We start from the raw sequence: 16,156 nt of genomic DNA, 5'->3' as shown, positions 1-16,156 counted from the left end.
TGTGCAGTAACAGAAACCTGGTTTAAGGCTCCAGAGAGCACCTCAGCACTACCAGGCTACAACTCATGCCATACATTTCGGCCAAGAACCCAAACCAAAATACAAAAGGCGGGAATGTATCCATATTCATCAAGGATACCCACACCTGCAGGTTAGCGGCACAGCACGATGCTTCAGAGATCATCCACGTGCAACTAACAATGGGCAAAACTGCAATTCAAATTTTAGCTTGCTACAAATCACCCACCATGTCCCAGAACCCCCATTCTGCATTTCTGGAAACACTGGGAAACATAAAGGTCCTACCAAACACCCTAATATTGGGTGATTTCAATTATCCAAACATCAAATGGGAGAACTACTCAAGTACTAAGTCCCTTGCCCAACATTTCCTAGAATCTATTAACTCAAATGCCCTGGTTCAACTGGTCAACACTCCCACCAGAGGTGACAACATATTGGACCTGGTCATCACCAACATGGGCGACTGGTGTTCCACACCGGAGGTTGACCCCTCACTGGTTAGATCTGATCATAAACAAATCACTTTGGATATCCCACATTCCGCCTCCACTCCCGGACAAGGAAACCACCATGAAAAACTTTTCAAAAGCAAACTCCGCGTTACTTAAGACAGAGGTGGAAAGTTTCAAAGCCCCCATGCTGAAGGATAATGCTGTCCAAGCTGCAAAATCCTTTACTAATGCATTCTATAGGCACCTACAAGAATGCATGGATCATGCCATCCCAAGCAAAACCAAGACTCACTCCTCCAAGAAAAGGAAACCAGTCTGGTGGACTCCTGCCATAAACAAGCTATGCAATAGAAGGAGGAAACTAGTACAGAAAAGAGTAAAATCCCAAGAAGGGAAGACATCCCTGATCAGTATCAGCAAGAAACTACAATCCCTCATAAAATCATGCAAGGCGAGCTTTGAAAGAAAAATTGCCAAGGACCCCAAAGATAACCACAAGGCATTCTTTAGCTATGTCAAGAACCTAAGTGGCAACGCTCAGATCTGCTCAGAGTTAGTACAGAATGGCACAAAATACACTGAACCGACAGATATCACCAACATCCTGTCAGACAGGTTCAGCGCAAACTTCACCCCCCTCTCACCCCCAAAAGGGCCCATAACCATACTAGAAGAATGTAGAGTCCCTGAAATCACAGACACTCAGGTTAAAACAGCCCTCTACAAAGCCAAAAACACAGCATCAATGGGACCAGATGGTATCCCAGGCTATGTCCTACATAAGCTCAAAGATGAACTAACCCATCACCTAAGCATACTATTCAAACTCAGCCTCTCCACAGGCTATGTACCCATAGAGTGGCGCACAGCAACAGTTATTCCACTCCAGAAAGGTGGAGCCACAACAGACCCCGGGAACTATCACCCTATAAGCCTGACTAGCTTGGTCTGCAAGGCTATGGAGCGCATGATCATGGAACTCATTAACAGAGACATTGGGAACCTCCAAACACTGGACCCTATCTAGTTCGACTTTGTTAAGGGCAGATTATGCTTCCTAAATCTGGTGGACTTCTTTGAGGCTGTTACCAAGGCTTTAGACGAGGGAAAGGTGGTACACACAGCCTACCTAGACCTCGCTAAGGCCTTCGACACCATTCCCCATTCTGGTATTATAGACAAGTTCACCAGCCTGAACATAAACCCCTACGTCACAAGATGGGTTGCCAACTGGCTCACAGACAGTACCCACATAGTGAGAGTTGCAGGAGCTAGGTCTGACTCTAAACCAGTTACAAGTGGCATTCCTCAGGGCTCAGTCCTAGGACCCCTCCTGTTCGGCATATACTTCTCAGAGGTACAGGTGAGCACAAGAGGACTATGGCTGACCAAGTTCGTAGACGACTGCAAACTAGGGGCTATAATTGACTCTCCAGCTGATGTAGACATCCTCCAAAAGGATCTCACTGAGACAGATACCTGGTGTCAAAATTATGGCCTCAAGCTAAATGCCAAAAGGTGCATAGTCATCCCCTTTGGAAAAAACAAAGTACTCACAAACTACCACATAGGTGGTAGTCCCCTAAATACGGAAGACGTAATAAGGGATCTGGGGACCCAAGTAGATAGTAATCTCACCTTTGATAATCACATTGCCAAAGTGGTTAGAAAATCCTTCTACGTGGCCCACCTAATCACAAATGGGTTTGCATCCAGATTAAAAAGAGGTCATTGTGCCCCTTTACTCATCACTCATCACTCATCAGACCCATCATAGAGTACAACGCCTCATTTGAGATGTACCTTACAAGACAAGTGCAACAGCTGGATAGACCATATTAGTACCTCACCAAGAGGATCACTGGCCTCAAACAGATGCCCTATGCAGCTCGACTGAAGAAACTCCAGCTGCACTCGGTTGCATACCGTCTACTCAGAGGTGATCTCTGCCTGACATACAAGGCCATGTCCAACCCAGAATTGATGGACATGGTCCTCCTAAAGAAAACCTTATCCCCTCGAGCCACATGCTCTAGGGATCTAAACCTCACCACAACAATGAATAGGACGTGCTGGAGGGATAGATTCCTGTTCCAGAGACTTCCCATGCTTTGGAACAAGATTCCAATCTACATTAGGCAGAGCTCCTCACTAACACTCTTCAAAAGAAACCTTGATGAGTGGATGGGAAACATAAAGTTTACCCCGGGGATCACTTCAGTGGCTCTTCTGGACAGAGGCACAGGGAACTAATCTAAGGGGGTGGCGAAAATCAACACATTCTGGCTAGGCTTATAAATGCCTTCGGGCAGATAGCCTAGTACCTACCTATGAACCTTTGAGAGTATTTATATCTATCTGGTGACTGTGTGACCACTCCTGAAAGCCTTGCTGTTGGTCAAACATTGGTATTAATATTAATTTCACTCAGTATAATTAGATACCCTTGTAAGAGCTTTAGAATAGCTGGCTTTGGAGTGTCTGGTGGCAGTGTAACTACCTTATCATCTGGGCAGAAGGGGGCATAGCTAGTAAATCTGTGCCAGCCTTTCTCAAGTATGTGTTTGTGAGTGTGTGTGTGCGCGTGTGTGTGTGTGTGTGTGTGTGTGTGTGTGTGTGTGTGTGTGTGTGTGTGTGTGTGTGTGTGTGTGTGTGTGTGTGTGTGTGTGTGTGCATGTGCGTGCATGCGTGTGTGTGTGTGTGTGTGTGTGTGTGTGTGTGTGTGTGTGTGTGTGTGTGTGTGTGTTTTTAAATCAAATCTCCAAGAGTGTGTGTGTCAGCTGCTTGGAGCAGGGACACAAAGCACTGGTTTCACAGAGAGGGTGCTGGAGGACTTGGATTGGACACTCAGCTGAGGACTCAACTCTGCAGTTGTGCCAGTGGGGAGTCTCACTGGGGCCCTGGAGAGAGAGAGAGAGAGAAATCCAGACTGCAAACTGAGTGTGTACCCTGTGTGCTCTTAGGTGAAATTGTGCTTGATGCAAAGAGCTGCATGTGGAAATACTGTGTACCTATTTTTGTTCCAAGTGAACGTCCCTCTCCAGTGTCAGTGGTGAGGACTCATGTTCCTTGATTACTGGCCCAAAGAGGGGACGACACAACAGGTGATACAGGTGTTCTATGGCAGAAGGGAAGAGAGCAAGCAATGGAGTGAGCATAAGTGGTTGAAGAAGTACCAGCTTGAATCTGCCTTGAGGTTGGATTACCTATTAGCTGAGGTTGATGGAGTGGGATAAAAATTCAGCATTATGGTAATTACATAACTTCCATTTAATCCACATCCTTAACTTTTTAAGTTAAAATATTTTTATTTAAAAAGTGTACCTAATGTAGGGCATTCTTACTCAGTTATTATTTATTTATTTTTTTTTAATAATAACATTATTCAAACCTTTCAAAACACACAGGCATCCAATGGCACAAATAACAAAAAGCTCATAATAGAATTAATCTGTAACAATTATAAGAATTAAACTGAGGCAATCCACTGCAATAAATAATGACAAAATGACAAAGCTAAATGTCTAATAAATAAGACACTATCAAATCAATATTAATTAATGTGCCAACAGCAGCCGCACTATAGGTATCTATTCTTGTATTCATTATGATGCATATCTACAAAATGAAACCAATGAGCCCATTTAGACTTCACCTGTGCTTTCAGACACAGGTCTTTTACTTTTGTGCCATAACCCGTTTGCTTACTTAACAGCTGGTGTAAGTCTGAATACCTGGGGTGTCCTATGTTTTTTCCATCTTTTAGTAATAGATTTTTTTAGCACACAGTTACACCATATTTAAATGATGTATTTCTTGTCTGGATAGGAATGTCCCCTTTAGGACCCCCAGCAGAAAATACATAGGGCCTAGTATTCTGTCCTCCCTTCTAAATACATGCTTGTTACCAACTCCTTAAAAGCATCCAGTAAGGAATATTTCCAAAAAAATATGCACCCAGTCCACCATCTCCCACAAATACCCCCTTCAACATCAGAGTGACAGTTCCGAGTGCATTCTGTGCAATTTTGTTGGGGTATAGAAATATTTAAATTGACACTGCCATTCAAAACATGAAACTTTCTAGATCACAAGGCCTATTGAGGGATCTTTAAATACTTCGTCCATTCATTCTCAGTTATTTCTTCCCTTACCTCATTCCTCCACATTACTCTATACTTGTGTCTGTGCTTGAAATTTTTGGAATTAACAGTGCCCTCTGTAACTGGGATATACATCTGTTGTACAGCATATAGACTGTAAGGGTTTTGTATAAATAGTCTATTAATCCTGGCCACTTCTGATGTGTCACTCCCAAATTTGGTGCTATGAAATTTATTCTTAAGCTTGTCATAAATAGTATGGGCACTTTCATCTAAGTAAATTACCTTTTAAGTAGATCACAACTTTTGAGAGAGGAATCATACACAAATTGTTCCCAATAATATAATTCCTGACATGTTCAAAAGACATTACATATGATGACAGTCCATATGCTCCAAAAGAATGACAAGCTTCACTAATTATTTGTTGCTTTATTCATAATTCTGAAGGCAAAAACTTGAGAACTATGTATGTAAGTGAAAAAAAAAGTATTGGAATTGCATTTATTTTTTTAGTAGTGTATATTGTATAGTTCGAGGGGACATGACAGCATGGTCTGATCCATAATTTTTTGCACATGATTTGTTAAACATTTTTTATTGTAGGTTGAGGAAGAAGCCCAAAACAATGAAGCACTGAAACTGAAGCTTGTTGATGAAAACGCAGTTTTAAATGAAAAGCTTATATCGGTGCAAGAAAAAGAAGACATAACACTGTTGAGAAAAGAAGAAGTTATGAAAGAGTAAGTTTAGTTTTTTAGTAGACAATACAACTATTGATTGGGTATTTGGTTTAGTTTTAATGTGTGATAGAAGGAGAAAATAGTTTTCTCACATGTAGTTTAGATAATGGTTTAGAAAGCATCCAGTACATGCAAATAAGCGAAATGATATGCTTGAACTACCTCAAAAGTGATGAGTCCTGAATTACTTCCTACATGATTAGTCTGTTACACTTCTATGCTGTTTATAAGTAATGATGTGCTTTGTGCTTTTGTTGGTATGCTATAATATAAATTAGCATATTTTTTGTACTACACTTGGATCTGTATCACAATTCTGAAGAGGTAAAATGCCGAATGTGAAAACATCGAACCAAAATATCGAATGGTGAAAATAACGAAGCCCCGGAACATCAAAATCTTACCTAGGGCAATATTTCAGTGGGCCATTCCATGGCTTCATTATTTCCTCCACTGTGGTGCAACAGTTACGGACCTTAGGGTTAGGGTGCGGGTTAAGGTAAGTGGATAGTTAGTAATGTATGTATGGTGTAGTGTTGTGTTTTGTTAATTGTATGTGTGTGTATTGATTAGTTTGTGTATAGATTAGTAGGGTATGTGTGCGATAGTTACAGACCTTAGGGTTAGGGTGCTAGTTAAGGTAAGTGGATAGTTAGTAATGTATGTGTGGTTTAGTGTGGGGTTGGGTTTTGTTAACTGTATTTGTGTGGTTTATTTATTTTGGTGTGTTTGTGTTGTGTGTATGTTTCTTGGGACAGTGAATTTTTTCCCTGGGAAAAAATTCACTATTCTGAGTGTTCGATGTTTTCAATATTCAAAATTCCAAGTTCGAACATATGGTGTTCGACATTTTGGAATTTTGAATATATGACATAGACCCCTACACTCAACTGCTGCTATATATATGGACTAACTTTACAGAATTTGTGCCAGTTGCGATTTGCTTGTTCACTAATAATTTATCGACTTCATTTTGGTAATTGAAAGTTAATGTCATGCTTCCTTTCCATAATATTCACAGGACCGATTTCAAAATACTTGCTGTCAGTGTAAGTGAAGAGCAGGCTGAGAGCAGGTGTTTTGGAATCTGGCTACCTGTGCAAGCCTGTTTATAGAAGGGCCTTATACTGAAGTAAGTCACTTACACTGAGAGCAAGTCTTTCGGAATCAGGTCAGACTTATACTGAGAGCAGCTCTTTTGAAATCCTGTCCATAGAATTGCTTCTTTAAGATGCGCCTTTCTGTTTACTCATTTGAAATGTATTTATGTGATTTATGTACTGGTTTCAATTGTCAGTTCTAATGTTTTTGCTTTTAATTACATTGATGATTCTTCCTGAAAAAATAGATTTCACAGAAAATTTGATTTGTGTCACAATTTAAGAGAAGTTAAATGCAAATGGTTATATTTTACCTCTTTTTATTATTTCTCTTAAGAAAACTGTAAAAACACAGTATTTTGATAATCTGCTTCTTGGTGATTGCAGTATTTTGCACAAGTATTAGACAAATGCCAACAGTAGTAATCTGATTTTTTCCAAGTTTCTGTGTAGTGCAGTGTGTTATAAAGGTATATTAAAGTTACGGATGTTAGAATAAACTTACTTTTCCCTTCCACTGGCTTAACTGCTGGTAAGTAGAGTTTAGAATGTTTCCAATACATAATACTGAGGATAGAACCCTTGGCTTGACAGGTTTTGTTCTTGTCTGGTAAAGAGATTCTGTGTGATTGTATAGTTCATAGGATAGAGTACTGGTTCTGCAAACCAGTGATCATGAATTTTAGCCCCTTCAGATCTTCCATAAAGTGGCATTTCAACTCCACTAGAACACACACTCAGAACTGTATGTGGCTTTTTGGTGTAGGGATTTGATACTCACTTTGTCTAGCAGTTGGCACAGAAGATTAAAGCGGCAAACTGTTAACAAGCTGCTTCCTGTAGTCCAGGGTTAAATGGCCTCACCCTCCATTTATCTAAGGTTTGACTTTGAGCAAGTCACCTAACTGACCAGTGTTCTGAGATAGTTAATACATTGGGCTAGACTCTTCAGTGGACTCCTGTACCTTATGCATAGTAAATATCTATGAACCTCAGTAGTTGTGATCACTCAGAGGCTTTTGCCTTCTCTGTATACAGCACAAGTCAGACATCTTCACTTTTTTCTTGACTCTTTAGTTCATAGGTTCATAGGTGTGTACTAGGCAATGGCGCTGGAGCCTTTACAAGCCTAGCCCATAGAAGTGCCCTGGCATCATGTCGCTGTTAGTTCCTAGTGCCTCTATCAAGCAGAGCCACTAGAGTGATCCCCAGGGTGAACTTTCTATTTCCAATCCACTCATCATGATTTCTTTTGAAAAGGGCCAGTGACGTGCTTGGCTTGATATGTATAGGATGTCTATTCCAGAGCATGGGCAGCTTCTGGGTTATGAACCTGCCCCTCCAGCATGTTCTGTTGATTGTAGTGATGAGGTTGAGGTCCCTGGAGTGTGTGATGCAGGGGGATCAGGATTTCTTTAGGTGTAACATTTCTAATGAGGCTGGGTCAGACATGGCATTGTAAGTTGAGCAGAGATCGCCTCTTAATAGACGATATGAGACAAAGAAAGCTGGAGTTTCTTGAGTCTGTCCATGGTAGAGATCTTCTCAGAAATAGACACAGCATTTAATATTTTCCTAGTCATTTAGTGAGTTCATGGAAGTTGAAAATTATATTTTATGCTACTACATGTTTATTTTAGACTTGTTCTTGGTAGGATATTTAATGGTGTAGTCCAAGAGAATTTACTATTTTAAGATTTTGTGATTTTAAATATTTTAACAGGAAGGAAATGCTGTAATGTACTTGGAGTGCATGTAGTTTTGCTAGCACTGGCTTTAATGTATCTGTTGACATTAAAGGAGTGCAATAAGGACTCCTGCATAGTGAAACACTTCTGCATCAAAGCAAGAATTAGCCTTTTTTGCTGAAAATTAACCATGTTATACAATACAAGATAATTTGAATTTAATAATGCAAGTACTAATTGAAGGTTATAGTCAGCATAACCATTGTAAAATCTGTATTGGTAATACACAGAAGTTTAGTAAATGAACTTAAATACAAAGCATGTAATAGATACTAAAATTAAAAAAAAAGAAAAACTGTGTGCCATCCCCTCGACTACTATAAAAATCATAGCAAACAAATTAATGTATTATTAGTTTTTCATTTAGCTTCTGAAATGTAAACCCAATCATTCTCCCAGCTAAAGAAATGCTCAGAAGTTAAAAATTCTAATAACAATCAAAAATCATGCACTCAATTAAAATGGTGTACTGTGAAAGTGTATGTATGCAAATGATCAACACAGATGAATGAGAAATACAAGCTGAATATACAATGTTATTATTTTAAACAGTAATACATTCCTATTTTAAATAATGCAGATTTTACAATTTAACAAATAATGAGGTGAATTAACCTGTATGCATGCACAAAAATGGTTAATAATCCTTTTAATGCAAAAGGACACACAAAGTTAAACAAATCCATTAAGCTCAATACCATAAACTCACATGTTAAAATATGAATTTCCATCATACAGTGGTAAGGTTCAAAAAAGATAAGGCTGATTATTTTGCAGCTCCTTCCTCAAAAATCAGTCTTCTCATAGTTGCAGATATTTATTACATTTTATTGTGCCATGCTCATTTTTAAATAATGCCATTGTATAATAGCAGTTCACCATATTTTGGTGTGGGTACTACAGGTTTACCTTTCTTTAATTTTATATGACTCAGACTACACATGCATGACTAAACCCCACTAGCCATGGTAAATCCTGGAATGCTAACATGCAAGCATGCCATATGCTTAAATAGTGCAGTTCGTGGAGTTGCTGACTTCCCTGCAGTTGTTTAAATGTGAAGTTAGTATAGATAAGTAAAGCTGTGGGTATAGGAGTGTAATTCCATGCAAAAAGCTGCTTTTTTTATGCAGTGTATGTGTTGTAGATTTTTTTGTGTGTTCTAATGTGTCTGTTGGTCAGTTTCTAGTGACATCATTTCAACTTGGTTTCATTTTTTTCTTAAGATACGGGTTTAATTCTGTGGACAATAGTTTTATGATACGAGCCAATATATCTTTTTTAACTGTGTTAATATTGTTTTGTGAAGAAAGTATAAAATACATATTCCTGTCATGAGCATGATTTATTGAATTTAACTCATTGTATTTTGTGTTTAACTTATTGCAAAATTTGTAGCAACCAGTGGTTTTGTAGTAGCTGTAAATATAAATGCATTTTTATGCTGTTTTTTTTTTTTTTGCTGTCAAGTCTGACCTTTTTATACTCCCAAACAATTAATTTGAAGAAAAAATACATCCCCTCAGTTCTTCACACACTATCGTTTTCTAATGAGTGAAGATCCTTTAGACAAATAATACAGACATCCAGAGTGAATTGTCAAAGTCTCTGTCTTAAAATTTCATGTGTGAGCTTCTTCCTTTGCTTAGACTTTAAGTTTTACTGAATGAAGCAACTAATGATAGATGATTTGGCTAAACTTTAGAAAGTTTGATATTTATTTTTATTTGTCATTATTTAGTTCTGCTGTAACTGCAGATTATTAATTTGGATTTATCACAAAAGACTGGGAAGAGGAAAATGTGTGGACCCTTTTTGTTTTGTAGCAGTGAGTTTAGCAGTGGCTGTCTTTTATTTTTTTTTACAGACAGACTCTGCTACTAAATTTACTTAACAGTGCCTTTTTCATTTGATGCAAACATATCAGCCAATGTATGTATGCATGAAGGCTTTCCACAAATCTTGGAATATATGTTTCACCTAGTAAGTTGTCATCTGATTTCTCAGCTGCCTAGACTTCACAAAGATAACATTTGACAGCATGTTGTACAGTATTTAACAGATGCAGTTGTATTGTTAATTCTCAGAAATTGTTGTGATAAGTGGTACATGTGCTTGAAATCACTGCCATAGTTCTGCAGAATCTTCATAAATAGTTTTTTTTTGTTCTGAAAAATTAAAAAAAGGTGTCATCCTTTTTCTGAGACCTTTACAACCTTTAGGAACCTGCGTTATTTTTTTTTGAAAATTGAAGTTTATATAGGAAAATAAATTAACTCACCAGTAAAGAATATTGATTTACAATTTTGTATTATTTTCAATTATCTGAGAGATAAAGCTATATATATTTTCTATTCTAATATAGAAAAGAAGGCAAAAGAAAGTTATTTACAGATAGAACATGAAAGAGAAATTTACGTAAGATTGAAAGCAAATAACTATATACAAATTGATCTAAAACATTAAAAAAATCTTTATCTGAACTTATTAAAAGTGTCCAATTATATGATGATAATGAATTTATGGCATCATATATTGAAAGAAAACATAATTTTTCAAAATGTTAGCATGTAGCATTATAGTAGATATGTTTACCATAAAATGTTGATAAAAAAATATCGAATTACCAGAAAGAATGAGACTGATTTTTACGGTTTTCTTATGATTTATTTTCTGGTCAGTAAGCATCATAAAATAGCTTTTTGGGATATATTTACTAATTTTTTTTAGAGTTAAATGAAGGCTAATTTTTTTGTCCCTTTGGACCTCTTTATTGCTAGCCTTGACCCCCAGTGCCCCATTCCACATTGGTTTACCAGCCATTCATCTACCCCTGGACTTACTCCAGTGTCGCTGGGACCATTAATGGATCTTAAGGGCATCCTGGGGGCTCGCCCATCTGTGCTTCCATCTTGTGTTTTTTTTGTTTTTTTTTTTTTATTATATGCCCTGCACACTTTCCCTTTCCCCACCCCACCTACCCATGCTCATTGGTCACATCCAATGACATCTCTCCCTTAGGGAGTGTCACCAATGGGCACCCTCCCCTAGGATAGAATGCCCCTGCCTCACTGCTGCTTGGAACCGTACAATTTTGGTTAAACAAAATTAGTAGATCAAATAGCCTGTGAAAAATTCTGGAAGTTGTGCCAAACCTTAGTAAGCCCTTCACAAGTGAAAAATACATGATGTTAAGTTGTCTATCTCGCCTTCGTTCTTGCTGGTTGGGATCGGAGCTGATCCTATAGCTCGAGAGCTGTTTACTGGCTCAAGGCTACCCCTTATCCCATGATGCCTAGCTACCCAGATCTCATTTGCCGCTTCAGCTGCGAGGTGTTGTTTTTCTGACTCAGGCTTTTATTAAGTTACTTATAGAACTTTTTCTACTGAGAATTGTATTTTTTCTAGGAGTTATTGTTTATTTTTACTCCTATACCGTGTTGTATTAGTTTAGGTGTAATTGTAGCCCTCCCCTTAGAACTCATTTAAATTAGAGAGTTCTCCCCCTCCACCCTCCTATCCCTTCTTGTCTGGTTAGCGTTTAAGTTTAGAGGCTTTCCTTTTATCTTCTTTTTAGGTAGCCGTTTGAGTTAGAGGCTTCCTAGTTAAAAAAAAAAAATCTTAGCTTTAGTCTGTAGATACTGTGCATTTTCCTTTTTTCTGTAAACTGTATTTTAGTTGTTGATTCTGGTTGTTGACTGTTGTGGTAAATTCCTTTTTTGGATACAGGATGTCTAAGGAATCCAAGGTGTCTGGATTCAAGAAGTGTGACTCATGCTGTCAGAAAATGTCTCTGACAGATGGGCACACTTCTTGCATCTATTGCCTAGGCGCTGTGCACCTGCAGGACTCTTGTTCTATCTGCCATGCATTTAGTCCAAGAGTTCTGCAGGAGCGTAAGAATAAACTTATTCTTAGGGGTCTTTTAAAGCCCCAGGATTCACCGGCCAAGACTCAGCCTGTGAAATCCCCAAGACCTACCAAATTGTTGGCTTCAAGCTCGGAGCCGTCATTGGTCCAGACTTTACCTGCTACTTCGGTTCCGGCCGGAACCGATGAGACAATCTCCCTGTCGGCTCCATCAGAATCTTCGGAGCCGTCGCGGAGCCACAAGAGACTGAGGTCCCCTTCTCTGGAATCGATACACTTGGCTCCTCTGTCTCCCCTGCTTCAGAGTGAGCGCAGTCACAGATCTTCCCACTCCTCTCGGTCCTCTAGGCTCTCAGATCACGACGTGGAGAGAGTGGTCAGTAGGTTGCTGAAGTCGCAGGCACTTGCCAAAATGTTGTCCAGCCCTCCTCAACAGGTGTCAACTTTGTCCACTATCGATGTTCCTCCTCCAACTCCCTTGAGCTCAGAGCCGGAGTTCGTTGGAGTTTGAGTCATGGAACCGTCATCTCCGATAACTATTTCTTCTTCGGTGCCATCGTTGGCTCCAATTCCCTCGATGGTGCCGTCCATCGAGGGATCTGGGCGCTGGGGCTCCCTCATTGGCTCCGAGGGGGCGAGTGGCATTGGACCCTTATCCGACCCCGTTCTCCCTTTCGGGGCTTTGGTGCAGGTGAGCTTGGCTCCTACATCAGTCTCGGAGCCCTCTCCCTTGGTGTGGAGAGGGATTCCAATATCCTCGGAACTGGAGCCTTCTCTGTATCATGGCAGGAATGCCTTCGATGTCATGAGGAGTGTGCTGGCCTCTGAGTCAGCTCCACTATCGACTCCACCGGCTCCGTCCCCTGTAGTGCTTGCGCCAACCTCTGTTCCTCCTCCAGACCCCAAGCGTGGGGAACCGGCACTCCAGGGCACCCCATTGGGTGTTTCCTCTTCTTCCAAGGCCTCCTATGATCATTCAGAGGAGCCCCCTCGTAAGAAGAAGTGCAAGAGGAAGCACATTGACTCCCCTGAGTCTGTCACTTCTGATACAGACTTAGATGATTTGGAAGGGTCCCCGAGGTCCCCCTCTGAAGATGTTTCCTTCTCGGACATCCTAGAAATGCTTAAGTAGAGAGGGAACTGGAATCCCCTAACCCCTACCAAGGATGAGTCTGTATTTCTGGATGTGTTCCACCTCCTGGGTTTCTCCGCCTTTCCATCCACTTATGTCAGTAGTGGCTTGAAAGGCTTGGTCAGCTCCGGATACAGTGGAACCAACCCCGAGGAGACCTGGCAAGTTTATCACTGCACCCCTTGATAAGCAGTTCCTTACCAAAGGTATTCCTGTGGATGCCATGGTTGTAGCAGCAGCCACTAAAAAAGAGTTAGCGGAAATATCTTCATCTGTCCATCCTCCTAACAAGGAGTCTAGGACTATGGATAGATACGATAAGCGAATGTTTGCATCAGTGACTTTTTCTATGAGGTCACTGAATTACTTATGCCATTTTACCCGGCTTCAGAGGGATCTCCTTAAAGAGCTTGGAGCTACCCTTCAAGATCCATCGGCTGAGGGGGCTCAAGCTAAAGTGGCTTCCCAGCTGGCGACCCTTAATTCTGTAGTCAACTCCTCCATGAGCCTCATTTCCTATGCAGCCAATGGTGTGAGTAGAGCCATAGGGACAGGCGTGGCCCTTAGGAGACATGCATGGATGCAGCTGTGTAATTTTGCGGAACCCTTTAGAGTGTCATTCACCAACACCCCCTTTGATGGTTATTTTCTTTTTGGACCACAGGTGAAAGACACTTTGACTAGGTGTGAGCAGGAAGGCAAGACTCTCTCTGCCGTGGGAGTCCATTTTTCCACTCCTTCCAGACCATACCCCAAGGGTCAGAAGAGTGGCAAAATGTGGTTCCGAAAATGCCAGGCAGCCTCGCCTGACACACGTAGCGATTTTTCCTCCAGGGGCAGAGGGGGAAGCAACAACAATAGATGCCGTCCTCGTGGCAGAGGCGGTCTGCAGAACTAGGGCAGCAGAGAATCCTTCTCTGAGAAGACCTTTCAGCATCCCTGAAGGGTTGCCCAGCTGCCTGCCTCTGGAGACAGTCAGGGGAAGACTTTCACTGTACCCAAAAGCCTGGCAAAATTTAACGCAAGACAAATGGGTACAGTCATTCATATCCAGAGGTTACAAAATTCCTTTCTCTCAACCCCCCTTGTCGTCAAGCAAATCCCTTCCAGATGTTCCACCCAATCTGAGGGACCAAGCAGTCGTAGAAGTTTCAAGGCTGCTAGAAAAAAAGAGTCATCCAGGAAGTCCCAGCAGACCAACACGGATCCGGAACTTACTCAAGATTCTTTTTGGTACCAAAAAAGACAGGGGTCTGGAGACCGATTCTGGATCTCAGCAGACTAAACAAGTCTGTTCAAAGAACAAAGTTTCGGATGGTCACGCTACAGTCCATTCTACCCTTTCTGGGTCAGGACAATTGGATGTGCTCCATAGATCTTCAGGATGCATGCTATCACATCAAAATGGACAGGCCCTCCAGGAGATTCCTTTGCTTCTGGCTGGGAGCCAGTCATTACCAGTTCAGACCTCTACCCTTTAGTCTCACCACAGCCCCCAGGGTGTTCATCAAATGTATGCCAGTGGCCAAGGCTCACCTGAGATGTCAAGGATTCCAGGTGTTTCCATAACTAGACGATTGTCTCCTCACTGCTACTACCAGGCATCAACTTCTGCAAGCCAGGGACTACACAATCACAATTTGCTCCCAGCTAGGCATCACAATAAATTTTGAAAAATCTGACTTGTTGCCCTGTCAATCTATCACCTATATAGTAGCAGACATAGACACAAGGAACATGTCCGCAAGGCTACCACCAGACAGAGTGGCCACAATTCGCCAGCAAGTACAAATTCTAATGCAGTGCAAAAGGGCCCAAGTCAGGTTAGTCCTTCAAACTCTGGGTTCCATGGCAGCGGCAGTTCTTCTAATCCCTCTGGCCCGCTTTCACATGAGAATCCTTTAGTGGCTTCTGTTCACACAGCGGTCTTTTCAACAGCTGCCCGTGTCTCACATGATCATGATTACAGAAACATGCAAAAGGCACCTTTCCTGGTGGATGGTCTCCCCACTAGTGTCTCAGGGCAGACCATTCATTCAGTCCCCCACAGTTGCCACAGTGACCACGGACGCCTCCCTGATAGGGTGGGGGGCATTATCAGGGCAGGACAGTTCGAGGCACTTGGCAGCCTCACGAGTACCATCTGCACATAAACGTCTTAGCAATGTTGTAAGCTCTTCAGGACTCTCTCCCTTCTGGGACCATTGCAATTGAAACAGACAACATGTCAGTGGTGTGGTACATCAACAAGCAGGGCGGAACCAGGTCCTACCCCCTATGTCGAGAAGCACTCAGACTCTGGCAGTGGGCGATTTCCTCCCAATGATTTCTGATTGCAACGCACATCCCTGGGAGGTCCAACATCATAGCAGACAGGCTCAGCAGAGCTATTCTCATGCTTCACGAGTGGTCTCTGAATCAGGTAGTTGCGGATCTGATCTTCTGCAAATGGGGACAGCCTTGCTGCGATCTTTTTGCCACCCCTTTCAACAGCAAATGCAGCAAATACTTCTCCCTTCTTCCACTTCCCAGTCACTCTCCCAGAGACGCTCTAGTCCACGATTGGCCTCAGGGACTTCTTTATGTCTTCCCTCCATTTCCCCTGATACCAAAACTCATACAGAAAGCAATTTTGTTGGGTTGCAAACTGATCCTCATTGCCCCCTACTGGCCTCGACAGATATGGTTCCCGTTCCTGCACTGTTACCTTCTCGAGCAGCCCTGGACTCTGGATCCTATTCCAGACCTACTGATTCATCCATCAGGCAGGCTGCATCAATCCCTTCGAACACTCCAGCTCACAGCTTGGTTGCTCCACTTCCAACCTTAGCCAGGCTTCCCAGCATTTCCCCGGCCGTTCGTGAGATTATTGTCTCCTCTCACAAGTCCGCCACTAGAAAGATTTATGCTAGCAAATGGAAATGTTTTTCTTGTTGGGCAGAGGCTAGGAACATAGATCCCTTTTCAGCCCCAGTCCACGAAAT

The 16,156-nt window shown here is 41.5% G+C and overlaps 1 protein-coding gene across 1 annotated transcript in view; it reads left to right on the top strand.

Moving 5' to 3' along the window:
- The window catches only part of LOC122803895 (protein BCAP-like), a 681,296-nt gene that overhangs the window by 402,537 nt on the left and 262,603 nt on the right, over positions 1-16,156 (top strand). Inside the window, exon 5 of the mRNA XM_044073579.1 lies at positions 5,186-5,322. Within this exon, the coding sequence (XP_043929514.1) occupies positions 5,186-5,322 (137 nt within the window). The remainder of the gene's footprint in view (positions 1-5,185; positions 5,323-16,156) is intronic.

Source organism: Protopterus annectens, chromosome 6.part0 (genome assembly GCF_019279795.1).
Source record: "Protopterus annectens isolate FY-2018-M chromosome 6.part0, PAN1.0, whole genome shotgun sequence".
NCBI lineage: Eukaryota > Metazoa > Chordata > Ceratodontiformes > Protopteridae > Protopterus > Protopterus annectens.
This window is presented reverse-complemented; position numbering and strand designations above follow the sequence as displayed.